This window comes from Geotrypetes seraphini, chromosome 17 (assembly GCF_902459505.1).
Source record: "Geotrypetes seraphini chromosome 17, aGeoSer1.1, whole genome shotgun sequence".
In the NCBI taxonomy this organism is placed as follows: Eukaryota; Metazoa; Chordata; class Amphibia; order Gymnophiona; family Dermophiidae; genus Geotrypetes; species Geotrypetes seraphini.
Window position 1 is genome coordinate 30,289,032 of NC_047100.1, and position 25,497 is coordinate 30,314,528.

The window sequence follows — 25,497 nt, forward strand, 5'->3', positions numbered from 1 at the left end:
CCTTTTTGCACTGAAATCAATAAAAAAAAAAAAAAGTATGAAAAAGACCAAAACAAATAAAGAAAAAAGCAGAGCAGATTTAAACTACTCCTTCCGGCTTGCAAGTAGAAGGAAAATCTGAAGGGGACAGTAGAGCCTTCTGGTGAAGGAGAAAGGGTTGAAAACACTGGGATATTACCCACTCAGTCGTCCAGAATGACACATCTATTACACTAGAAATAATACGATTGGCAGTATTCAACAATGCTGAAGTACAGAAAAGCACAGTTACTTACCGTAACAGTTATTATCCAGGGACAGCAGGCAGATATTCTCAACAGGTGGGTGACATCACAGATGGAGCCCCGCAGCGGACAGCCTCGCAAGCAGACTTGCTTGAAGATCTTTGTACGAGCTTACGAGTGCTGCACTTCGCATGCGCGAGTGCCTTCCCACCCGAGTCAGGGCGCGCGTCTCCTGTGAGGTACCTCAGTTCAGATAGCTAGCTAAGAAGCCAACCAGGGGAGATGGGTGGGTTGTGAGAATATCTGCCTGCTGACCCTGGATAACAACTGCTATGGTAAGTAACTGTGCTTTATCCCAGGACAAGCAGGCAGGATATTCTCAACAGTGGGTGACCTCCAAGCTAAGCAGAATGGGATGGAGGGAGAGTTGGCAAATTAAGAAAACAAATTTTGTAAAAACGGACTGGCCAAAATGGCCGTCCCTTCTGGAGAAAGTATCCAGACAATAATGAGAGGTGAAAGTATGAACTGAGGACCAAGTGGCAGCCTTGCAGATTTCCTCAATAGGAGTTGATCTGAGGTGGAGCCTGTCTGGTCCCTGTACTCCTTGAAGTGCCTCTCCATGGTCCAGGATATGAGTGTAAGCTTCTTTGAGATCCAGAGAGCATAGCCAATCTCCCTGATTCGTCAGGGAATACAAAGTTGGTAAAGAAAGCATCCAAAACTTCTCTTTTAGTAGAAATTTGTTAAGGGCTCTGAGGTCCAGAATGGGTCGCAAATCCCCCGTCTTCTTTGGGACTAGAAAATAACAGGAATAAAAGCCCATGTCCCATTGGTTCAAGGGAACCTCCTCGACAGCTCGAAGGCGAAGAAGAGCCTGAGCTTCCTAAAGAAGAAGGGGAAGTTGCGACGAATTGGAAGGACACTCTCTTGGAGGCGATCTGGAGGCACCTGAAGAAAGTGAAGGGAGTATCCCTTCCGAAGGATGGTGAGAACCCAGAGATCTGAGGTGATCATCTCCCACTGGTGATAAAAATGGTGAAGACGACCTCCTATGGGCAGAAGAGAAGTCTCATAGAGGGAGGCTGGTATGTTCAGACTGGGAATGTCAAAAAGACTGAGCTGGTTTAGCCGCAGCAGGAGTCTGAGCTTTCTGCTGTCGTTGTTGCTCTGGCGGTTGTCTAGGCAGAGGCCTGGAGAAAGCTGGTGTCATTTTTTGAGGATAGCGACGTGGTGGATGCTTGTATGGCTGAGCAGGAGGTGTCTTAGGCTTCGGTTGAATCAAGGAAGCAAAAGAGCGCTCATGTTCAGAGAGGCACTTTGTAGCAGCTTCAATGGAATCATCAAAAAGTTCATTTCCCTGGCAAGGCAAATTCGCTAGACAGTCCTGCAAATTGGGATCCATATCAACAATGCGGAGCAAAGTGAGGCGACGCATGGCCACTGCAAAAGCAGAAACTCTGGAAGAGAGCTCAAAGGCATCGTATGTGGCTTGCAGCATGAAGAGTCGAAGTTGAGACAGAGTTCGAATAATCTGTTTGAATTCTGGAAGACATTGTTCCTCAAGAGCCGGATAAAACTTAGGCATTAATTTGAGGAAGTAATTAAAATAAGCAGTGAAAGTGTAATTGTAATTGAGAATTCTGTTAGCCATCATGGAATTCTGATATAGCCTACGGCCAAACTTGTCCATGGTACGGCCCTCCCTGCCTGGAGGGACCGCAGCGTAGAGCTTAGATGGATGAACTTTCTTTAGAAAAGATTCCACAACCAAGGACTGGTGAGACAATTGAGATTTCTCAAATCCCTTACACGGTACGGTGCGATACCTGGATTCCAGCTTAGATGTAATGGATGTAATGGAATAAGGAGTTTCCATATTCCTGAAGAAAGTTTGCTTTAAAACAGGAGTCATAGGAAGCCTCAAGGTCTCCTTGGGTGGATGAGGCAACTCCATGTCGGCCAAGTGCTCAGGAGTGTACTTGGAATCAGAGTGGAGATCCAGCTGAAGAGCTTTCCCCATGTCAAAGACAAATCTCGCAAATGAGGCAGACTTCAAGTCAGAAGAACCCTCAGAAGAAGGAGAGTGAGACTTAGGAGCCACCGAATATGAAGGAGAAGCCTCTCTGGAATATTGAGAAAGAGGCTCAGAATCCAGCTGCATAGTCACCGCAGAAGCTCCACTACCTATGACAGGAGGAGTCAGAGAGTGCTTGTGCTTAAGAAGCCTCGATGGTGAAGTCCCCGGGGTCCGAGGAACAGAGTGGGTCGAGGCAGATGGAGAAGGTTCCCTCGGAAGCAGTCTCGATGGAGGAGTCTTCAACCTGGATGGACTTCGAGGAGAAGAAGCTGGTGTGAAAGCTTTGCGAGACCTAGGTTTAGGTTTTGAAGAAGTCTCAACAGCCTTTGATAAACGATGCATAGAAGACTCAGTATCCAGAGGGGGAGAGGTCTTCTGCTTGAGAAAAGACTCCTGACTGTGCTTGGAAGCAAGATGCCTTGAATGCCTCGAGCAATGCCTCGATCGAGGTTCAGGAGACTGTGTCCCAGGAGGAGGCAAAGAGTCACTGGATGATAAGCGACGAGACTTCCGAGGCTTGCCTCGAGGTGCTTCAACAGGAGGCTCAGGCTGAGGCTCAGGCTGGCTCGTAGGAAGCAGGGTCGAGGCCGGGAGGAGCTGAGCCATGACCGAGGAAATCTGAGTGGTCAGAATGACTTTCAACATGTCCTTGAACATAGGCACCAAGACAAAGGGATCAGGTCTCGAAGGTGCAGCAGTGCGCTCCAAAGAGGGCAACCTCGAGGATGAGTATTCCCAGTTTGGAGGCACGTTTAGCTGGAGGTCTCGAAGAGGCTGGCAGGACTGTAAGAACGGCCTGGGATGCCTGAGACTCTGGAGGCTTCTTAGGAAGGGTACCTGAAGGAGAAACAGGAGACTTACCCACAGATGAAGACTTAGAAGGGTCTGCAGGCGAGGCCTTCGAGACCGAAGTTGTTGAGGTCGAGGCCTTGGTCGAGGCAACCACGGGTGTCGGGGTCAAGGTCTTGGGAGTCGAGGCCGTTCCCGAAGCCGAGGTCGAGACCCTCTCAGCAGACTGCTCCATAGTGCCAAAGAGTTGAAGAATTTTAACACGGCGTCTGCGAAGGGCTTGAGGCTGAAGGGCAGCACAGCGCGAACAAGTGTCGGGACAATGTTCGGGACCCAGGCAAACAATACACTGACGATGAGGGTCGGTGAGAGAGATTACCTTGCAGCAATGGCTACACTTTTTAAAACCGGTAAGAGGTCGGGACATAGAAAAAATAAAGACCGACGAAAGAACGAGGTTCAGCGGCCAGGCCTAGGCTGAAAGGCTGCCGCCAAAAAGAAACAAGAAAAAACTTTTTTTTTTTTTTTGAGAAGAAAAAGACAGAAAGACACGCGGGCACAGCGACTGAGGAAAAATAACAAAGCCGCAGTGCGAGAAGGCAACGAAGTAGCTGCAGAGCTGAAGTGAAGAGGACTTCTCGGCTTCATGGAAAACGTTGAACTGAGTTACCTCACAGGAGATGCGCGCCCCGACTCGGGCGGGAAGGCACTCGTGCATGCGCAGTGCAGCACTCGTAAGCTCTTACAAAGATCTTCAAGCGAGGCTGTCCGCTGCAGGGCTCCATCGGTGACGTCACCCACCTGTTGAGAATATGCTGCCTGCTTGTACTGGGATAACTTTCATTACTATCAATACTCCTCTAGCCATGTGACACTAGTATTAGGAAATACAGTTTTAGTTTTAATACATAGCATCAGGAATAGCATTGGTATTAAAACTCGGCAATTAAAGTCTCAGCTTTGGTACGAACACTTGGCAGTGCTGGAATTCCACGTATTAATACTCACTCAGTGGTGCTGCACAGAGGGCTGATCGTGAGTATGGTGGGATTTTTTCGGTACTGGAAGGGTTCTGTCGTGGGGAACTCGGCTCCATCAATCCACAGTGCGACAGAGGTTTTGCTCAGTGTGCTGTACCTAGGAGTAGTACATCGAATCTCATCTTCAGACTCGCTGCAGAGGCAGAGAAGCAGCACAGCAGCCATCAGTTGCTGACCTGATCAGTGATTTTCAATATTCACTCTCTCTATGTCTATGAAACATGGGAGCAAATGTACCGAGATCCCCAAAAGAAAGGAGAAATTAGGTTCTTACCTGCTAATTTACTTTCTTTTAGCTTCTCCAGACCAGTAGAGGTTAACTTTACGAATGGGTATATATCTAATCATGACCAGCAGGTGGAGACTGAAAACAAAACTTTGGGACAGTATATCCTAGCCCCTCCTCTCTATTTCCCTCAGTCTGCCGAATAGCCAAGCAGAACCAAGAACTGGAAAACAACAGAGAGAAAAAACAATACTCCGAAAGGAGTAACAAATAACATACCCAAAATGCTGTTGGAAAATGCAGAGGAGAAATTCCCGAAGGAAGAATGTCCCCACAGCTCGCCAGCTAAGCCAGCCGAGCCACAGCCGCTGTTCTTCAATTCTCCCCGGCCCTAGAAAAATACTAGAACCCGCAGCAAGAACCAAAAACTGCCCGCGCAACAGCCCCAACAACAACAACAACAGACAGGGTGGGGACCTCTACTGGTCTGGAGAAGCTAAAAGAAAGTAAATTAGCAGGTAAGAACCTAATTTCTCCTTCTTTAGCACTCTCCAGACCAGTAGAGGTTAACTTTACGAATGGGACGTACCAAAGCAGTCCCTCTCACGGGCGGGACCCACGAAGGGCCGATACCAGTACACGCTCACCGAACACCGCGTCCCGACGCGCCTGCACATCAACCCGATAATGACGAACAAAGGAATGCAAGGAGGACCAAACCGCAGCCTTACAAATATCCACTGGAGGCACGAGCGACGACTCAGCCCAAGAAGCCGCCTGACCCCGAGTGGAATGAGCCTTGAGAAACTCCGGAACAGGCTGCTGTTTCAGAAGATAAGCGGAAGCAATCGTCTCCTTGATCCAGCGCGCAATAGTAGCCTTAGAAGCGCCAGCTCCCCGACGAGGACCCGCCAGGAGGACAAAGAGATGATCGGACTTCCGGAATTCCTGGGTCCGCTGCACATAAGAGCGAAGGACCCGACCGACATCCAACTTGCGCAGCTGCCGTTGCTCAGAAGAGCCCTCCCGACCACCCAAGACCGGGAGAACCACCGAGTGATTGACATGAAAAGGAGAAACAACCTTCGGCAGAAAGGAAGGAACAGGCCGCAAGACGACCCGCTCCCTAGAAAACTCCAAGAAGGGAGCCCTACAAGAGAAAGCCTGCAGCTCAGAAACACGCCTAGCAGAAGTAATGGCCACCAAAAAGACCGCCTTCAAAGTAAGGTCCTTCAAAGAACAGTCGTCCAAGGGCTCGAAAGGCGGACGCACCAAAACAGAGAGAACCAGATTAAGATCCCAAGAGGGAACCGAGGGCCGTAGGGGAGGCCTAAGCAACTTGGCCGCCCGCAAAAACCGAATTACATCAGGAAGAGCCGATAAACGCTGACCTGACACCAACCCTCGAAAAGCCGACAGGGCCGCAAGATGAACCCGGAGAGAAGACCAAGCCAGGCCTCTATCCAGGCCATCCTGCAAGAACTCCAGAATGTTAGGCAGAGAAGCGCGAAAAGAGGTCACTCCCCGCGCCCGACACCATTCCTCAAAGAGACGCCAAACCCGCACATAAGCCCGAGAGGTAGAAAGCCTCCGGGACCCCAACAGTGTAGAGATCACCTTGTCTGAATATCCCTTCTTGCTAAGGCGACCCCTTTCAAGAGCCACGCCGTAAGACAGAAGGGAGACGGGTCGAACATGGGAATGGGACCCTGCATCAGAAGGTCGTCCGAGAGAGGCAGAGGAAGAGGATCCGCTACCAGGTGCCTCACCAGATCCGCATACCACGGACGGCGAGGCCAATCCGGTGCCACCAGCACCACCAAACCCGGATGGTGAACAATGCGAAGAAGCACTCTGCCCACCAGCGGCCAAGGAGGGAACACATACAACAGCCCCTCCATTGGCCACTGCTGGACCAGAGCATCCAGACCCTCGGCCAGACCGTCCCTGCGACGACTGAAGAAGCGGGGCACTTTGGCGTTGCCACCCGTGGCCATCAGGTCCATCAGGGGCTGCCCCCAAGCCTGCACTATCAACTGAAACGCCTCGGCGCCGAGACACCACTCTCCTGGATCTAGGAAGTGACGACTGAGGAAGTCTGCCTGAACATTTTCTACTCCGGCTATATGAGAGGCCGAGAGGTCCAGCAGATGGGATTCCGCCCAAACCATGAGCAGAGCCGCCTCCTGCGCCACCTGAGTGCTCTTGGTGCCCCCCTGACGATTGACATAAGCCACCGCCGTGGCATTGTCCGACAGCACTCTGACCGACTTGCCCAGCAACAGGGAGTGGAAAGCCAACAGCGCCAGACGGACCGCTCTGGTCTCCAACACGTTGATCGACCAGGCGGCCTCCTCCGCGGACCAGGTGCCCTGAGCTGAGTGACCCAAACACTGAGCCCCCCAACCCAGGAGACTCGCATCCGTCAGGAGCACCGTCCACTGCGGGAGATCCAGACCCACCCCCTGAACTAGGTGAGGGGTCTGGAGCCACCAACGCAGACTGCAGCGCGCCAAGCCTCGCAGGGGAACCGGAACATCCATCCCGTGCCTCTGGGGAGACCACCTCCGGAGCAGAGCATACTGGAGAGGACGCATGTGGGCCCGCGCCCACCTCACCACGTCCAGGGACGCCGCCATCGACCCCAAGACCTGGAGGAAATCTCGCGCCCGAGGACACCGGGACGCCAAAAGCAGGCGAATCTGAGATTGCAATTTGCTCACCCGGCCCTCTGGGAGGAAGACCCTCCCCAAGGAGGTGTCGAACAGCACCCCTAGGTACTCCAGACGCTGAGCCGGGACCAACCGACTCTTGGAAAGGTTGACCACCCAGCCCAGCAACCGGAGAAACTCCACCACCCGAGCAGTAACCCGGGAGCTTTCCTGCAACGACTTTGCCCGAATTAACCAGTCGTCCAGGTAGGGGTGAACCAGGATACCCTCCGACCGCAAGGCTGCCGCGACGACCACCATCACCTTGGTGAACGTCCGAGGAGCCGTGGCCAGCCCAAAGGGAAGCGCACAGAACTGAAAGTGCCGACCCAAGATCGCAAAGCGCAGGAAACGCTGATGAGAGGCCTGAATGGGAACATGCAAGTAGGCCTCCGTCAGATCGAGAGAAGTGAGAAACTCCCCCGGCTGAACCGCCAGAATGACCGACCGCAGAGTTTCCATACGGAAAGAGGGAATCTTGAGAGCCCTGTTGACCCCTTTTAAATCGAGGATGGGCCGAAAAGTCCCCTCCTTTTTGGGCACCACAAAGTAAATGGAGTACCTGCCCGTGCCCCACTCCGGAGGGGGCACCGGAACAACTGCCCTGAGATCTAGCAAGCGCTGAAGGGTCTGGCGAAAAGCCTGCGTCTTCCCCGGAGTCTGACACGGAGAAGCGAGGAAAAAATCCGGCAGAGAGCGGGCGAACTCCAGGGCATAACCGTCCCGCACCACCTCCAGGACCCACGGATCGGACGTGATCTCGGCCCATTTGGGGAAAAATTCGCGCAGCCGAGCCCCCACCGGAACCAAAGGGGGCGCCGGCAAGGCGTCATTGTGCAGGACGGGAAGCGGGGGAACCGGCGGAGGGATTCCCTGCCCCCCGACGGGCCCCCCGAAAGGGCTGCATGCGCTGGAAGAACCGACCCCGGGAAAATCCCGGAGACTGGAAAGAAGCAGCCCCACGCCCAGGGCGATACTTGCGAAAATCCCGCAAACGCCCCCGGGCCGCACCCCCCCGAGACGCCGGGCGGGCACGGTCCTCCGGCAGACGGGGAACTTTCGAGTCCGACAGAGTCTGAATCAACTTATCCAAGTCCTCTCCAAACAAAAACGACCCCCGAAAGGGAAATTTAGTAAGCTTAGCTTTGGACGCAGCATCCGCCGCCCAAGCGCGCAGCCACAACACACGCCTTGCAGCCACGCCAAAAGCCATAGACTTAGCCGATATCCGCACCAAGTCATATAGAGCATCTGAGAGGAATGAGGCCGCCATCTCAATCTTCGCAACCTCCTGATCCACCAGAGACCAGTCGTCAGACTCTCGATCCAAGACCCGCTCCGCCCACCGAAACACGGCGCGAGCGACCAGTCCCCCACAAATAGCCGCCTGGACCCCAAAGGCAGAGACCTGAAAATTTTGCTTAAGGATGCTCTCCAATTTGCGCTCCTCAGGGTCCCGCAAGGCAGAACCGCCCTCAACAGGCACGGTATGCCGCTTAGAAATTGCCGAGACCACCGCATCCACGACTGGCGAAGCTAACGTAGCCCGATCCCCTTCAGGAATGGGATACAGGCGAGCCATGCTGCGCGCCAGCCGAAACGGCGCCTCCGGCGTTTTCCACTGCTCCAGAATAATATCCCGAATATCCTGATGCATAGGAAAAGAGCGGGAAACGGAACGGATCCCCCGTAACAGGGGGTCCCCCACACGCGGAGTCTCCGGCGGCGCGTCCTCAAAACGCAAAACCGTAGAAACCTGTTGAATAAGGTCAGGCAGCTCATCTTTCTGAAAAAGGCGCACCACGGACGCCTCGTCACTGGAGAACGGGAAATCCGACAACCCGCCGCCAGCTTCCGTCCCCTCCAGAGAGTCCTGGAACTCCTCAGAAGGGTCCAGGTCCTCCTCCAGACCGACCCGTTCCTCCGACCACAAATTCTCGTCCCACGACACCCGCGGACGCTTGGACAAGGGAGGCGGCGGAGGGGACGTCACGCCAGACGAAAGAGGCAAAGCCGCAGGGAGCGCGGAGGAAAACCCACCCCCCAAAACCCCCTGGGCGCAACCGGGACCCCCAGCCGCCTGAAAATAGGCTCTGCATAAAGAAAAGAAAAATTCAGGAGAAAAACCCCCCGAGGGTCCCAAGGGACTCCCTGCCACAGCAGGGGACCCAGCAGAACCTTGCCCCTGCATAGTCAAAACAGGGGGAAGGTCACCTGAGGTGGAAGACAAAATGGAGGGGCCAGACAGAGAAGATGGCGGTTTTCTCGCCAAAAAAGCTCCCTCCATAGCCTGAAGCGGCTGAGAAACCTGAATAGTCTCAGCCGCTAAAGCAGGCAAGCCGGCATCAGCTGTCAAAAAATCAGCTGAGAGGGAATCCTCTAAAACCCGACCGTCGGCGGTTTGGGGAATCCCTCCGTGGGCGGACGGAGAAGACCGGGCTTCCCCACCGTTCCCTGCCGACTCGCGAGGCACCATCGGCGGGGAGCTCTGGGCGCCTGCAGCCGCTGCCGACGGAGCTCCCCCACTGCACCGGCCTGAACACCGCTTGCACAGGCCGGCCGCGAGTGCCTCGCGTCTGGAGCACAATGAGCACTTTTTCCCTTTAGAAGTGCTCATTGCTCCATACGCGACCTAGCTGCAAAAAAGTGCCGGTTAGTTGAAAAAATACAGTAAAATACAGTTTTCTTAAAGGGATACAACCCTCCAGACCAGCACTACCTCAGGATTTTTTTTTTTTTTTTTTTTTTACAGAACAGACTCCACAGGCTCTCGAAGCAATATGCCTTGCTTGATTTAGGGGGCAAGGCTTACTGCTGAGGCTCCTCTAAAAAAATGTGGGGAGGTGGAGGAAGTGGGGGGAGGGACCCCGCTCGTGACCCGCCGGGTTTGACACCCCCGAGGTCGGACGAACCCCCAAACAGAGTCCGTCCAAGCTCCGTCCGGCTAAAAACAGGGACAATAAACCCCCTAAACAAATTCCAACAGCCCTACCAAGGGAGATGGGTACAGATCACTCAACACCTGCTGGAGACTGAAAGAAGACTGAGGGAAATAGAGAGGAGGGGCTAGGATATACTGTCCCAAAGTTTTGTTTTCAGTCTCCACCTGCTGGTCATGATTAGATATATACCCATTCGTAAAGTTAACCTCTACTGGTCTGGAGAGTGCTAAAGAAATCACATTTATTCAGCCTATTGTCACATGTTTAGAGTCAGGCTTCAGAGCAGAGAATCAAAGTGAAGCAGGTGCGAATTAAGCAATTTGTAATGGAAATTCCAAATGCTAACAAGGGTTACTAAGATCTGCCAGGAAGACAAGAGAAAGTTCACAGGACCCAAAGTCACAGCTAGAAAAGAGAATTTGTGCTTGAAGTTCCCGCTTACATCTTGGCGGCTTCTTATAGAATTACTCTTTAATATGTGCATCACTTTGCAATTGTCCACAGGAAAAAATAATCACACTCTACAGGTACAAAATGCTGGGTTCTGAGATGGGAATCACCACCCAAGAAAACATCTTGCAGTCAATGCAGGTTTTCAAACCAATGTGCTACAGCTGCTAAAAAGAATCAAATAGAATATTGGGGATTATCTGGTAAGGGATGGAGAACAACACGGAGAATATCATTATGCTTGTGTAAAGTTCTCCAGTGTGACTATACCTTGAGTAATGTGTACAGTTTTCATTACCCCATCTCATAAATTTGACCGAAACCATTTTAGTCTTCAGCTTCTAGTCATATCTCACTTGTTCTGGACTGATCTAGTAGGATGCTAAGGAAGGAAAAGTCATATCTTACCCAATGTTCCCTCGCATTGTTCCTGGCCCATGTATGCAAGAAAAACATTTCAAGTGCAAATTTTCAGCCTTGACTCAACATGTGAAGTATAGCCTATGTTCACAAGAAATAAAGCCAGCAAAAATTCTGTGCCCACAGTTGCTGGGCATCTACAATTGCTTTTGTTAACTATTATTTCCAAATAATAACATAGAAAACTGTTATAGAAAAATGATGAGACCCAGGCAGAAAATATAAATCTTACATAATAAAGAAGAACGGCAATATTAACAAAGCCTGAGTATCAAAGTTCAAGACCACCATACTTGGGTGGAGAAGCAACAGCAAATAGGGAGATGATGTTATGTAATAAAAATATTATACATACATATTCTTTGAACCATCACAGTTAACAGGGTTCCTCACCATGAAACGCCTTGAAGGGGTTAATGTAACAACAACGACTTAAAGTCATCAGAAATACTCCTACTACCGCACTTAGATATTAACTTTTCTTCTTAAATATAATGTGACTTATTATTTACATCACTCGTTAGAATTCTTGGATCAATTATTTGGGATTAATAGTATTGATTAAGAATAGCATTTGTTATTTCATATTTTCATTTTGCTTAAATGTATCATTTTTGAATTTCTTTTTCAATATTCTATACAAGAAGTGGTCTTGATAAATTTTAAATGCTAATAAAATATATTAAACAATGTTTATAGAGAAAAAAATGACTTAAGTAGAAGAAGTTGCTTCCCTTTCCGACTGTGTATGTATGTGTACACTGATCTTATCAGATATCCCCGGAAAGAAGTTATGAAAAATAGATCTACTTTTTGGGATCTGCCTGGTACTTGTGATCTGGACTAGCTGCTATGTTCTTCGAATCATAGCAAAACAAAATTCAAATAGCCACTTTGAGACTGACTGGCAATCCTTTGCAGTGTGCACAGTGAAATCCTGTTTAGTTTTTACCTCAGTTCCTCAATTATGGGACAGAGGACCCCATTCAGCAGAACCTCCCTGCTGATCCCTGTTGTCAGATTTTTCCCTCGGATGGCTAGCTCGGTGCCTCCAGCCAGTGGTCCATATGCAGGTATAATGGACTTTATAACAGGCTCCTAGTAAAGAATAACAAGAGCAACAACATACTGAAGAGCCAGCAAGGAACCCCCCCCCCACTCCATATGTTGTATGGTGCAAACGAAGAGGACTCTCTGTCTAGCTGAGTTATGCTATTCTGATGAACTCGTGGGGGTTGTAGTACACTTGTTGATGTGTTCTTGGGCATTGTATCAAAGAGATATGATGCAACTGTTCTTTGCTCTACCTGTTATTCTTTGTTTATTTTTTCACCAAAATAAAAACAAAACATTAAAAAAAAAGTATTTCCTGATTTTACTCCTAAGACTACACCCACAACCTCATATTATGTGCTGTGTCTCGGAAAAGATTTGTTTGTAGATTAATACCATTCAGGTTGCTGGGTTTAATGGATCTTTGGTCCGATTCAGCCTAGTAAATTTTGAATTCTTAGATCTAAACTCATTCAATCAGACATTAATGTGTAAATTGCTCTGACAGTAAATACTACCCTTACACCCTGTAATTCAGTTCTGCAGCAAAATAATAGTTGATTATTGCAAAGGCAGTGGTACTTACCACAAAAGTAAACCCAGTGCAGGTGGCAGTACCATTAATGTAATACGGAAGACTAATCTTCTCCATGATGGTCACCGCTATACTGGCAGATGCTGACGCTTCTCGCCTCCCGTCTACATCCAGCTTACAAACTAAGCTGTGAACAGAACATTCCGAATGAGGATCCCAGAGCCAAGACACCGACGCAGCCCTTTGCCCCACACTCATGTACTCAATGAACTCCTTCACCCTGTGATGGTTCAGCGCAATTCACAAATATAAAAACAACATTTAAAATCTATGTGGTTTACAATAAAAGCATAAAGAGGGGAGGGGGACAAACCCCCTCAAATTACAAAAAAGACAAACAATACAAGACTAAGAGAAATACTTGGAAAAAAAGACCAATATGGGCAAATTACATAACACTGAGGGAAAAAGGGGGTAGACAAAACAATCATTTTAAGAAGATATTCCATTGGTGTAAGGAACAGCTAGTTGTTCAAAGGTTTGTGCAAAATAATAGGCTTTTAATTGGGCTTTGAAACTTGAAAAAGAACTTCCAGTACCGAGACAAAGGTTGGGTTCATAACTGAGACGGATGACATTCTAGGACTATCGAGAAGTAACTTCTGGAAGGAAGGAATAATTAACAGATGCTGCTGTGAGGAATGAAAGGATCTCTGAACCAAAAGAATGGAGGCAATCTGAAAAGAAAGAATGTTATACTTAAAGGGAATACGATAACAAGCGGCAAAATGTGTTCAGTTTTCAAGAGTGGGGTTATGTCACCAAATTTCATTTTGTACTAACTAATCGGTGAAGCTGATAATTAGGAAGACCAATAAGAATGGAATTGTAATAATTGAGTTTAGAAAAAACCAGCGAATGTAACAAAATGCATCAGGAACCTGTATGAAGAAGTAAAATGATAGAATGGATATGATGAAGAGGAAGGAAGGAAAAGGAGAGGCCTTTTGAGATGTGAGAGTGGAAGGAAAAGAACTTGTCAAGCTCGACCTCCAAGAATCTTAGTAGATTCAACAAAGGAGAGAATAGAGTCTTTCATTGAAAAATTGGGTGGGTTAAGGAATGGCGTGTGGTTTTCTGGGAATTCATTTTTTGTTTATTTGTTGTAAGCCAGTAATTGTCTAATTTAGCAGAAATGAGAGAAGTACGAGAATCGAGTGGAAGTAAAATTTGCATAGATGAAAGTAAATCCATATGATTGAAGTAAAAGTGTTAGGGGAACAAGGAAAATATTACAGATCCCTCTGGAGTGCCAGAATCAAGCTGTTGGATCCAGAAAGTCTAACATGATCAGGTAGGAACGAAACCACTGAGGGTGGTGCCTGGAATCCCAAGTTCTGCCAAATGATGCAGGAGAATGCTGTGGTCCACATCATAGTTAGTATCGAGAATTTGTCTAGTATAGTTGCTTGGTGGAATGCTGTGGATGAAAACCAGTTTGGTACTTGATAAGAGTTCAGAAAGATGGATAGCAACAACTTTCTCAATGATTTTTGAAACCAAAGAGAAATTAGAAACAGGGCAATAATGATTACAGCAGAATATCAGAACTGGGGCTCTTAAGTAGAGGGGTAGCAATTGCGCATTTCCATACTAAGGAAAAATCGGCTATTTGCAATGGTGGCTCAAGGAGTGGATCCAAGAAATGTAATAGAAGGAAACCTGGAATAGGATCAGTGGAAAGTGAAGAAGGTTTACGAAGCACACTAATTTTCTTTAAGGAAGACGATGACTGAAGATTAAAAGAGGCAAGTGTGCTGTCATCTCGAAGCCGGGACATTGGACCATTTACTGTACTATTGTCCCTTGATACTTGAACAAAATATTGGAAAATCCAGTGGTACTGATGTACAATACCATCCTATTTGGTACATTAATGAGAGCTAAAAGCCAAATATCTACTAGGAATAACAAACTTCTCTTTGTAATAAGGGTTGACATACAACTTATTTTGAAGAATTGGAAGAACTAGGATAGGTTAAATTACACTTTCTGGCGGGAATCTCTTTGTTATACTTTTAAAATGGAACATTTGATGGTTATACAGCAGGGAAGTTATAGGAAATTTCTGCATGTTTGGGAGCCATTGGCTAAATTTTGTAAGGAATGATAACTAACTTTATTTTACTGACCTTTAAACATACATATCCAGGGTGGGAGGGAGGGGGAAAGGGTTTGTACTGGAATTGATTTGGGGATTTTTTTAAGTAGTTTCTTGTGGGTATTTATTTTCTTGATTACTAGGTGGGAGGGTGGGGGAAAATAATTTATTATTAATATCTGTAATTTTATTGTGCTTTTCTTGTAATATTGCATGTACATGAATTATTTGCATGCATAATTGTAGTTTGCAAATGTAATAAAGATAAAAAAAAAAAAGAGGAAAGTGTGGCTACTGGAGCTATAGGGAGACAAGAAGAGGGAGCATTGTTAGGTGTGGGAGTGACGGTGAAGATGAAGATGAAGATGTACATAGGGATTGTCTTAAGTGAATAATTTTTTCTTGAAACCTGGAATCCAATCCTAAGTTTTATATACCAAGTCATTGACAAAAGGGACTTGATCCGGTTCACAAAATTAACCCAAAAGGGCAAAGAAAAACAATAATTGGACAGAAAGGAACGCCCAGGCAGGAAAAGGCCACAAAGCATCCCGTCTACATTGCTGTAAAGCTGCCGTTTGTTACAAGGTACAGTATTTCGGTCTCGTGGTCAGTGGGAGAGATGGAAGGGTCGGCAGGGGGGGCATGGGGAAGTGCTGCTGCCGGCAACTAGGGCTTATTTTCAGGGGTAGGGATTATTTGGGGGAAAAACACGGTATATAGCAGATGACTTTGTATTGTGTTGAACAGAAAAGGAAATGCATTTCTGGTTTTGAAGTACTTACTGACTCTTGCTGTAGCTGGTGGGGATCCCCAAGAATTCCTTCAAAGGGGGCCACCATCTGTGGCTTAGGGATGTGGCTGCTGCCTGCCAAGCTTGGTAAGAGGGATTTTTGGCCACCTTCGGAGGAAGTCTTCAGCCGACATAGCTTGAGGGTCCTCATCAGCTGGACTATTTATATTTTATATCTACATTAGAGGCTCTGGCAGAGACCCATTTACAAAGTATGTATTTTTCCCAATTAATATGGAGAAATTAGGTTCTTACCTGCTAATTTACTTTCTTTTAGCTTCTCCAGACCAGTAGAGGTTAACTTTACGAATGGGTATATATCTAATCATGACCAGCAGGTGGAGACTGAAAACAAAACTTTGGGACAGTATATCCTAGCCCCTCCTCTCTATTTCCCTCAGTCTGCCGAATAGCCAAGCAGAACCAAGAACTGGAAAAAAACAGAGAGAAAAAACAATACTCCGAAAGGAGTAACAAATAACATACCCAAAATGCTGTTGGAAAATGCAGAGGAGAAATTCCCGAAGGAAGAATGTCCCCACAGCTCGCCAGCTAAGCCAGCCGAGCCACAGCCGCTGTTCTTCAATTCTCCCCGGCCCTAGAAAAATACTAGAACCCGCAGCAAAAAACAAAAACTGCCCGCGCAACAGCCCCAACAACAACAACAAGAGACAGGGTGGGGACCTCTACTGGTCTGGAGAAGCTAAAAGAAAGTAAATTAGCAGGTAAGAACCTAATTTCTCCTTCTTTAGCACTCTCCAGACCAGTAGAGGTTAACTTTACGAATGGGACGTACCAAAGCAGTCCCTCTCACGGGCGGGACCCCCGAAGGGCCGATACCAGTACACGCTCACCGAACACCGCGTCCCGACGCGCCTGCACATCAACCCGATAATGACGAACAAAGGAATGTAAGGAGGACCAAACCGCAGCCTTACAAATATCCACTGGAGGCACGAGCGACGACTCAGCCCAAGAAGCCGCCTGACCCCGAGTGGAATGAGCCTTGAGAAACTCCGGAATAGGCTGCTGTTTCAGAAGATAAGCGGAAGCAATCGTCTCCTTGATCCAGCGCGCAATAATAGCCTTAGAAGCGCCAGCTCCCCGACGAGGACCCGCCAGGAGGACAAAGAGATGATCGGACTTCCGGAATTCCTGGGTCCGCTGCACATAAGAGCGAAGGACCCGACCGACATCCAACTTGCGCAGCTGCCGTTGCTCAGAAGAGCCCTCCCGACCACCCAAGACCGGGAGAACCACCGATTGATTGACATGAAAAGGAGAAACAACCTTCGGCAGAAAGGAAGGAACAGGCCGCAAGACGACCCGCTCCCTAGAAAACTCCAAGAAGGGAGCCCTTCAAGAGAAAGCCTGCAGCTCAGAAACACGCCTAGCAGAAGTAATGGCCACCAAAAAGACCGCCTTCAAAGTAAGGTCCTTCAAAGAACAGACGTCCAAGGGCTCGAAAGGCGGACGCACCAAAACAGAGAGAACCAGATTAAGATCCCAAGAGGGAACCGAGGGCCGTAGGGGAGGCCTAAGCAACTTGGCCGCCCGCAAAAACCGAATCACATCAGGAAGAGCCGATAAAACGCTGACCTGACACCAACCCTCGAAAGGCCGACAGGGCCGCAAGATGAACCCGGAGAGAAGACCAAGCCAGGTCTCTATCCAGGCCATCCTGCAAGAACTCTAGAATGTGAGGCAGAGAAGCGCGAAAAGAGGTCACTCCCCGCGCCCGACACCATTCCTCAAAGAGACGCCAAACCCGCACATAAGCCCGAGAGGTAGAAAGCCTCCGGGACCCCAACAGAGTAGAGATCACCTTGTCTGAATATCCCTTCTTGCTAAGGCGACCCCTTTCAAGAGCCACGCCGTAAGACAGAAGGGAGACGGGTCGAACATGGGAATGGGACCCTGCATCAGAAGGTCGTCCGAGAGAGGCAGAGGAAGAGGATCCGCTACCAGGTGCCTCACCAGATCCGCATACCACGGACGGCGAGGCCAATCCGGCGCCACCAGCACCACCAAACCCGGATGGTGAACAATGCGAAGAAGCACTCTGCCCACCAGCGGCCAAGGAGGGAACACATACAACAGCCCCTCCGTTGGCCACTGCTAGACAAGAGCATCCAGACCCTCGGCCAGACCGTCCCTGCGACGACTGAAGAAGCGGGGCACTTTGGCGTTGCCACCCGTGGCCATCAGGTCCATCAGGGGCTGCCCCCAAGCCTGCACTATCAACTGAAACGCCTCGGCGCCGAGACACCACTCTCCTGGATCTAGGAAGTGACAACTGAGGAAGTCTGCCTGAACATTTTCTACTCCGGCTATATGAGAGGCCGAGAGGTCCAGCAGATGGGACTCCGCCCAAACCATGAGCAGAGCCGCCTCCTGCGCCACCTGAGTGCTCTTGGTGCCCCCCTGACGAATGACATAAGCCACCGCCGTGGCATAGTCCGACAGCACTCTGACCGACTTGCCCAGCAACAGGGAGTGGAAAGCCAACAGCGCCAGACGGACCGCTCTGGTCTCCAACACGTTGATCGACCAAGCGGCCTCCTCCGCGGACCAGGTGCCCTGAGCTGAGTGACCCAAACACTGAGCCCCCCAACCCAGGAGACTCGCATCCGTCAGGAGCACCGTCCACTGCGGGAGATCCAGACCCACCCCCTGAACCAGGTGAGGGGTCTGGAGCCACCAACGCAGACTGCAGCGCGCCAAGCCTCGCAGGGGAACCGGAACATCCATCCCGTGCCTCTGGGGAGACCACCTCCGGAGCAGAGCATACTGGAGAGGACGCATGTGGGCCCGCGCCCACCTCACCACGTCCAGGGACGCCGCCATCGACCCCAAGACCTGGAGGAAATCTCGCGCCCAAGGACACCGGGACGCCAAAAGCAGGCGAATCTGAGATTGCAATTTGCTCACCCGGCCCTCTGGGAGGAAGACCTTCCCCAAGGAGGTGTCGAACAGCACCCCTAGGTACTCCAGACGCTGAGCCGGGACCAACCGATTCTTGGAAAGGTTGACCACCCAGCCCAGCGACCGGAGAAACTCCACCACCCGAGCAGTAACCCGGGAGCTTTCCTGCAACGACTTTGCCCGAATTAACCAGTCGTCCAGGTAGGGGTGTACCAGGATGCCCTCCGACCGCAAGGCTGCCGCGACGACCACCATCACCTTGGTGAACGTCCGAGGAGCCGTGGCCAGCCCAAAGGGAAGCGCACAGAATTGATAGTGCCGACCCAAGATCGCAAAGCGCAGGAAACGCTGATGAGAGGCCTGAATGGGAACATGCAAGTAGGCCTCCGTCAGATCGAGAGAAGTGAGAAACTCCCCCGGCTGAACCGCCAGAATGACCGACCGCAGAGTTTCCATACGGAAAGAGGGAATCTTGAGAGCCCTGTTGACCCCTTTCAAATCGAGGATGGGCCGAAAAGTCCCCTCCTTCTTGGGCACCACAAAGTAAATGGAGTACCTGCCCGTGCCCCACTCTGGAGAGGGCACCGGAACAACTGCCCTGAGATCTAGCAAGCGCTGAAGGGTCTGGCGAAAAGCCTGCGTCTTCCCCGGAGTCTGACATGGAGAAGCGAGGAAAAAAATCCGGCAGAGAGTGGGCGAACTCCAGGGCATAACCGTCCCGCACCACCTCCAGGACCCACTGATCAGACGTGATCTCGGCCCATTTGGGGAAAAATTCGCGCAGCCGAGCCCCCACCGGAACCAAAGGGGGCGCCGGCAAGGCGTCATTGTGCAGGACGGGAAGCGGGGGAACCGGCGGAGGGATTCCCTGCCCCCCGACGGGCCCCCCGAAAGGGCTGCATGCGCTGGAAGAACCGACCCCGGGAAAATCCCGGAGACTGGAAAGAAGCAGCCCCACGCCCAGGGCGATACTTGCGAAAATCCCGCAAACGCCCCCGGGCCGCACCCCCCCGAGACGCCGGGCGGGCACGGTCCTCCGGCAGACGGGGAACTTTCGAGTCCGACAGAGTCTGAATCAACTTATCCAAGTCCTCTCCAAACAAAAACGACCCCCGAAAGGGAAATTTAGTAAGCTTAGCTTTGGACGCAGCATCCGCCGCCCAAGCGCGCAGCCACAACACACGCCTTGCGGCCACGCCAAAAGCCATAGACTTAGCCGAGATCCGCACCAAGTCCTATAGAGCATCTGAGAGGAATGAGGCCGCCATCTCAATCTTCGCTACCTCCTGATCCACCAGAGACCAGTCGTCAGACTCTCGATCCAAGACCCGCTCCGCCCACCGAAACACGGCGCGAGCGACCAGTCCCCCACAAATAGCCGCCTGGACCCCAAAGGCAGAGACCTGAAAATTTTGCTTAAGGATGCTCTCCAATTTGCGCTCCTCAGAGTCCCGCAAGGCAGAACCGCCCTCAACAGGCACGGTATGCCGCTTGGAAATTGCCGAGACCACCGCATCCACGACTGGCGAAGCTAACGTAGCCCGATCCCCTTCAGGAATGGGATACAGGCGAGCCATGCTGCGCGCCAGCCGAAACAGCGTCTCCGGCGTTTTCCACTGCTCCAGAATAATATCCCGAATATCCTGATGCATAGGAAAAGAGCGGGAAACGGAACGGATCTCCCGTAACAGGGGGTCCCCCACACGCGGAGTCTCCGGCGGCGCGTCCTCAAAACGCAAAACCGAAGAAACCTGCTGAATAAGGTCAGGCAGCTCATCTTTCTGAAAAAGGCGCACCACGGACGCCTCGTCACTGGAGAACGGGAAATCCGACAACCCGCCGCCAGCTTCCGTCCCCTCCAGAGAGTCCTGGAACTCCTCAGAAGGGTCCAGGTCCTCCTCCAGACCGACCCGTTCCTCCGACCACAAATTCTCGTCCCACGACACCCGCGGACGCTTGGACAAGGGAGGCGGCGGAGGGGACGTCACGCCAGACGAGAGAGGCAAAGCCGCAGGGAGCGCGGAGGAAAACCCACCCCCCGAAACCCCCTGGGCGCAACCGAGACCCCCAGCCGCCTGAAAATAGGCTCTGCATAAAGAAAAGAAAAATTCAGGAGAAAAAACCCCCCGAGGGTCCCAAGGGACTCCCTGCCACAGCAGGGGACCCAGCAGAACCTTGCCCCTGCATAGTCAAAACAGGGGGAAGGTCACCTGAGGTGGAAGACAAAATGGAGGGGCCAGACAGAGAAGATGGCGGTTTTCCCGCCAAAAAAGCTCCCTCCATAGCCTGAAGCGGCTGAGAAACCTGAATAGTCTCAGCCGCTAAAGCAGGCAAGCCGGCATCAGCTGTCAAAAAATCAGCTGAGAGGGAATCCTCTAAAACCCGACCGTCGGCGGTTTGGGGAATCCCTCCGTGGGCGGACGGAGAAGACCGGGCTTCCCCACCGTTCCCTGCCGACTCGCGAGGCACCATCGGCGGGGAGCTCTGGGCGCCTGCAGCCGCTGCCGACGGAGCTCCACCACCTCACCGACCCAAACCGCCGAGTTCAGGCTGGCCGCGAGTGCCTCGCGGCTGGACTCAAATGTGTCCTACTCCCCCGGAGAAGGGCACAATTGCTCCATACGCGACCTAGCTATAAAAAAGTGCCGGTTACATGAAAAAATACAGTAAAATACAGTTTTCTTAAAGGGAAATAACCCTTCAGACCAGCACTACCTCAGGATTTTTTTTTTTTTTTTTACAGAACAGACTCCACAGGCTCTCGAAGCAATATGCCTTGCTTGACTTAGGGGGCAAGGCTTACTGCTGAGGCTCCTCTAAAAAAATGTGGGGAGGTGGAGGAAGTGGGGGGAGGGACCCCGCTCGTGACCCGCCGGGTTTGACACCCCCGAGGTCGGACGGACCCCCAAACAGGGCCCGACCAAGCTCCGTCCGGCCAAAAACAGGGACAATAAACCCCTAAACAAATTCCAACAGCCCTACCAAGGGAGATGGGCACAGATCACTCACACCTGCTGGAGACTGAAAGAAGACTGAGGGAAATAGAGAGGAGGGGCTAGGATATACTGTCCCAAAGTTTTGTTTTCAGTCTCCACCTGCTGGTCATGATTAGATATATACCCATTCGTAAAGTTAACCTCTACTGGTCTGGAGAGTGCTAAAGAATTCCAAATTAGTCTTTGTTTGTAAATGGGTCTCTACCAGACCCTCTAATTCAAATGAAATAAATACCACTTCTGAAGTTTATGGGGATGGGCGGGGATGGAAGAGATTACTTGCAGAGACGGGTGAGGATGGCTTCAATTCTAGTGATGACAGATTCGATTTTCAGCAGGGATAGATTTGATTTCTGTCCCCACACAACTCTCTAATCTATCACTATGACAATACTGTACCATATTACATACAAAGACACACACATACATTCTCACCCTGCCAGCAATGTACTCCATCACACAATGGGTCACTAAATGTCATCATATGTGCAAGCAATGTGTTACACACGTCATCCTGAAAGCATGCTTCCCATAGTGCCTTGGTCTTCCAATCCTTGAAGGCTGCCATAGAATAGGTTTTCAGTACAGTATAATCTCGTTATAACGGACTTCAAGGGACCTGGAAAAACAGTCTGTTATATTCAAAGTCTGTTAAACTTTATTTAGGTCAACTTGAAACAACGTTCAATCAAAGAACAACAGTCTCTGCACAAGCATATCAGCAACATCAATAACAAAACCCAGCAAAACATTGGTATGGCACGAAATGATTGCAAAACCAGAACACTAAAACATGTTCTAAAGCATTATGTCATTGGAAAGAAAAATACTCTGTCATTTTCTTCTAGGCTGCATTTTGATACTGTATCACCGGTACGCCATGCGCCTAGTAGGCAGAGCCTGCATGTCCATTATAGCCGAACAAAAGTACAGCTAAAAGCTGCTCTGGGGACCAAATTGTTTGTCCGTTATATGCAAGTCCACTATAACGAGATTATACTGTATATCCTTAATAAATATGCATGCCTTCAATTTCCAATGTATGTAAATCTCTTGCATGTATGTTCATTGCAGAAAATTTGTCCTGCCATCAAGGACTGGAAACACACACCATGGCTAGAGTGCCTCCCTCCAACAAGTCAGCAGTGCTCCCCAATACCAGAAGCAGCTTATGCTTTACCTCCTGCTTGTGCTGTTCTTGGGGATAACAGTGCAACGCCTGTGTCCTATCATGACCTGGTGTGTATCAGGGTCAATTGGAGAGTTGGTGGGAGCACCATAGAAGGGCTGAGACTGGAAATTTTTGCCACAGATTATCATCTCAGTGTTGCCAGAGAAAGGGGCGCTCTTTGGGTAAAACTGGAAGAGCAGATAAGAGAGAGAGAAAGACATGGTTAGAAATGATAGGCTTTAGGTTATAGAAAAAGACAATGGTCATGTCTAGGACAGGGATGGCCAACCTTTCATAAACCAAGAACCAAAAATTACTTCTTTTTCAAGGTCACCTTAAACCTATGGTAGGCCTAGTGTCTAATAGAGCGCTGGTCTTTGACCTGGGGGCCGCCGCGATGGACCACAGGTCTGACCCAGCAGCGGCAATTTTTATGTTCTTATGTAGGCATAGAGTGACTCACAAATTGTAGATTAGATTAGAAAGCAGAAATCAGAGAACTCAATGGTCGGAACATACAGGCAGGAAAAAGAAATTTATTTTTAATTCAGGATAAAATAGTGTGATACTCGTGTTTATAAAAGTTAATAAATTGAAAATAGACTTAAGATGATATCTTTACATTGGACTAATTTTAATAAAAATTTGACTTCTTTAGCACTCTCCAGACCAGTAGAGGTTAACTTTACGAATGGGTATATATCTAATCATGACCAGCAGGTGGAGACTGAAAACAAAACTGTGGGACAGTATATCCTATCCCCTCTTCTCTATTTCCCTCAGTCTTCTTTCAGTCTCCAGCAGGTGTTGAGTGATCTGTACCCATCTCCCTTGGTAGGGTTGTTGGAATTTGTTTAGGGGGTTTCTAGTCCCTGTTTTTGGCCGGACAGAGCTTGGGCGGGCCCTGTTTGGGGGTCCGTCCGACCTCGGGGGTGTCAAACCCGGCGGGTCTCGAGCGGGGTCCCTCCCCCCACTTCCTCCACCTCCCCACATTATTTTAGAGGAGCCTCAGCAGTAAGCCTTGCCCCCTAAATCAAGCAAGGCATATTGCTTCGAGAGCCTGTGGAGTCTGTTCTGTAAAAAAAAAAAAAAAAAAAATCCTGAGGTAGTGCTGGTCTGGAGGGTTGTTTCCCTTTAAGAAAACTGTATTTTACTGTATTTTTTCATCTAACCGGCACTTTTTTCTAGCTAGGTCGCGTATGGAGCAATTGTGCCCTTCTCCGGGGGAGGGGGACACAATTAGGTCCAGCCGCGAGGCACTCGCGGCCGGCCTGAACTCGGCGGTTTGGGTCGGTGAGGTGGTGGAGCTCCGTCGGCAGCGGCTGCAGGCGCCCAGAGCTCCCCGCCGATGGTGCCTCGCGAGTCGGCTTGGAGCAGTGGGGAAGCCCGGTCTTCTCCAACCGCCCACGGAGGGATTCCCCGAAGGATTCCCTCTCAGCTGATTTTTTGACAGCTGATGCCGACTTGCCTGTTTTAGCGGCTGGGACTGTTCAGCCTTCTCAGCGGCTACAGGCCATGGAGGGAGCTTTTTTGGCGGGAACTTCGCCATTTTCTCTGTCTGGCCCCTCCATTTTGTCTGCAACCTCAGGTGACCTTCCCCCTGTATTGCAAACACAGGGGCAGGTTTCAGCTGGGACCCCTGCTGGGGCAGGGAGTCCCTGGGGACCCCCAGGGGTTTTTTTGTCCCCAATTTATTTTCTTTCTTTGTGCAGGCAATTGGGGGTCCCACGTGCACCTGGGGGGTTTCGGGGGTGGTTTCCCTCCGCGCCCCCTATGGCTTTGCCTCCCTCTTTTCGTTTGGCGTCCCCTCTTCCTCCTCCCTCATCCAAGCGCCCGCGGGGGGGCTTGGATTGCGGAATGGTGGTCGGAGGAGCGGGTTGGCATGGTTGAGGACCTGGCTGCTTTGGCGGGCTTCCAGGATCCTCTAGAGGGGACGCCCGCTGGCAGCGGGGCGGCGGGTTTCCCGTCTTCCAGAGCAGATGCGTCCGTGGTGCGCTTTTTATTCTGAGGGATGAGCTTTTAGACCTGATGTAGCAGGTCTCCTTGGTGCTGCATTTTTGAAGTTGCGCCGCCGGAGACCCCGCGTATGGGGGCCCCTCTGCTTCAGGGGGTCTGTCCTGTTTCCCGCTCTTTTCCTGTGCGTCAGGATTTTCGGGATTTTGTGTTTCGTCTGGCGCGTAGCATGGCTCGTTTGTATCCCATCCCAGAGGGGGATCGGGCTACTTTAGTATCGCCAGTCGTAGACGCGGTGGTCTCGGAGATTTCTAAGCGGCATATCGTGCCTGTTGAGGGCGGGTCTGCCTTGCGGGACTCTGAGGAGCGCAAATTGGAGAATATCCTTAAGCTCAATTTTCAGGTCTCGGCTTTTGGGGTCCAGGCGGCTATTTGTGGGGGGCTGGTCGCTCGCGCCGTTTTTCGGTGGGCTGAGCGCGTCCTGGATCGGGAGTCTGATGACTGGTCTCTGGTGGATCAGGAGGTGGCAAAGATTGAGATGGCGGCCTCGTTCCTCTCTGATGCTCTTTATGACTTAGTGCGGATCTCGGCTAAGTCTATGGCCTTTGGAGTGGCCGCGCGGCGTATTTTGTGGCTGCGCGCTTGGGCGGCGGATGCTGCGTCCAAAGCTAAACTTACTAAAATTCCCTTTCGGGGGTCTTTTTTGTTTGGGGAGGAATTGGATAAGTTGATTCAGACTCTGACGGACTCTAAGGTTCCCCGTCGGCCTGAGGACCGTGCCCGTCCTGCGTCTCGGGGTGGCGCTGCCCGGGGGCGTTTGCGGGAGTTTCGCAAGTATCGCCCTGGGCGTGGGACTGCTTCTTTCCCGGCTCCGGGATTTTCCAGGGGTCGGTTCTTTCAGCGCATGCAGCCCTTTCGGGGGGCCCGTCGGGGGGCAGGGAATCCATCTGCCGGCTCCCCCACTTCCCGTCCTGCGCAATGACTCCTTGCCGGCGCCCCCTTTGGTTCCGGTGGGGGCCCAGCTGCGC

At 50.6% G+C, this 25,497-nt stretch overlaps 1 protein-coding gene across 5 annotated transcripts in view; it reads right to left on the reverse strand.

Annotated features, from left to right (window-relative positions):
• The window catches only part of MST1R (macrophage stimulating 1 receptor), a 112,305-nt gene that overhangs the window by 57,625 nt on the left and 29,183 nt on the right, over positions 1–25,497 (reverse strand). For all 5 annotated transcript variants that reach the window (XR_004537408.1, XM_033926707.1, XM_033926710.1 and 2 more), the window contains exons 6-9: positions 22,526–22,704; positions 12,522–12,657; positions 11,835–11,980; positions 4,102–4,266 (exon numbers count right to left, since the gene is read on the reverse strand). Coding sequence is in view for 4 of the 5 variants with exons in the window: in XM_033926707.1 (XP_033782598.1) it covers positions 4,102–4,266; positions 11,835–11,980; positions 12,522–12,657; positions 22,526–22,704 (626 nt within the window). In the remaining variant the exon portion in view is untranslated. The remainder of the gene's footprint in view (positions 1–4,101; positions 4,267–11,834; positions 11,981–12,521; positions 12,658–22,525; positions 22,705–25,497) is intronic.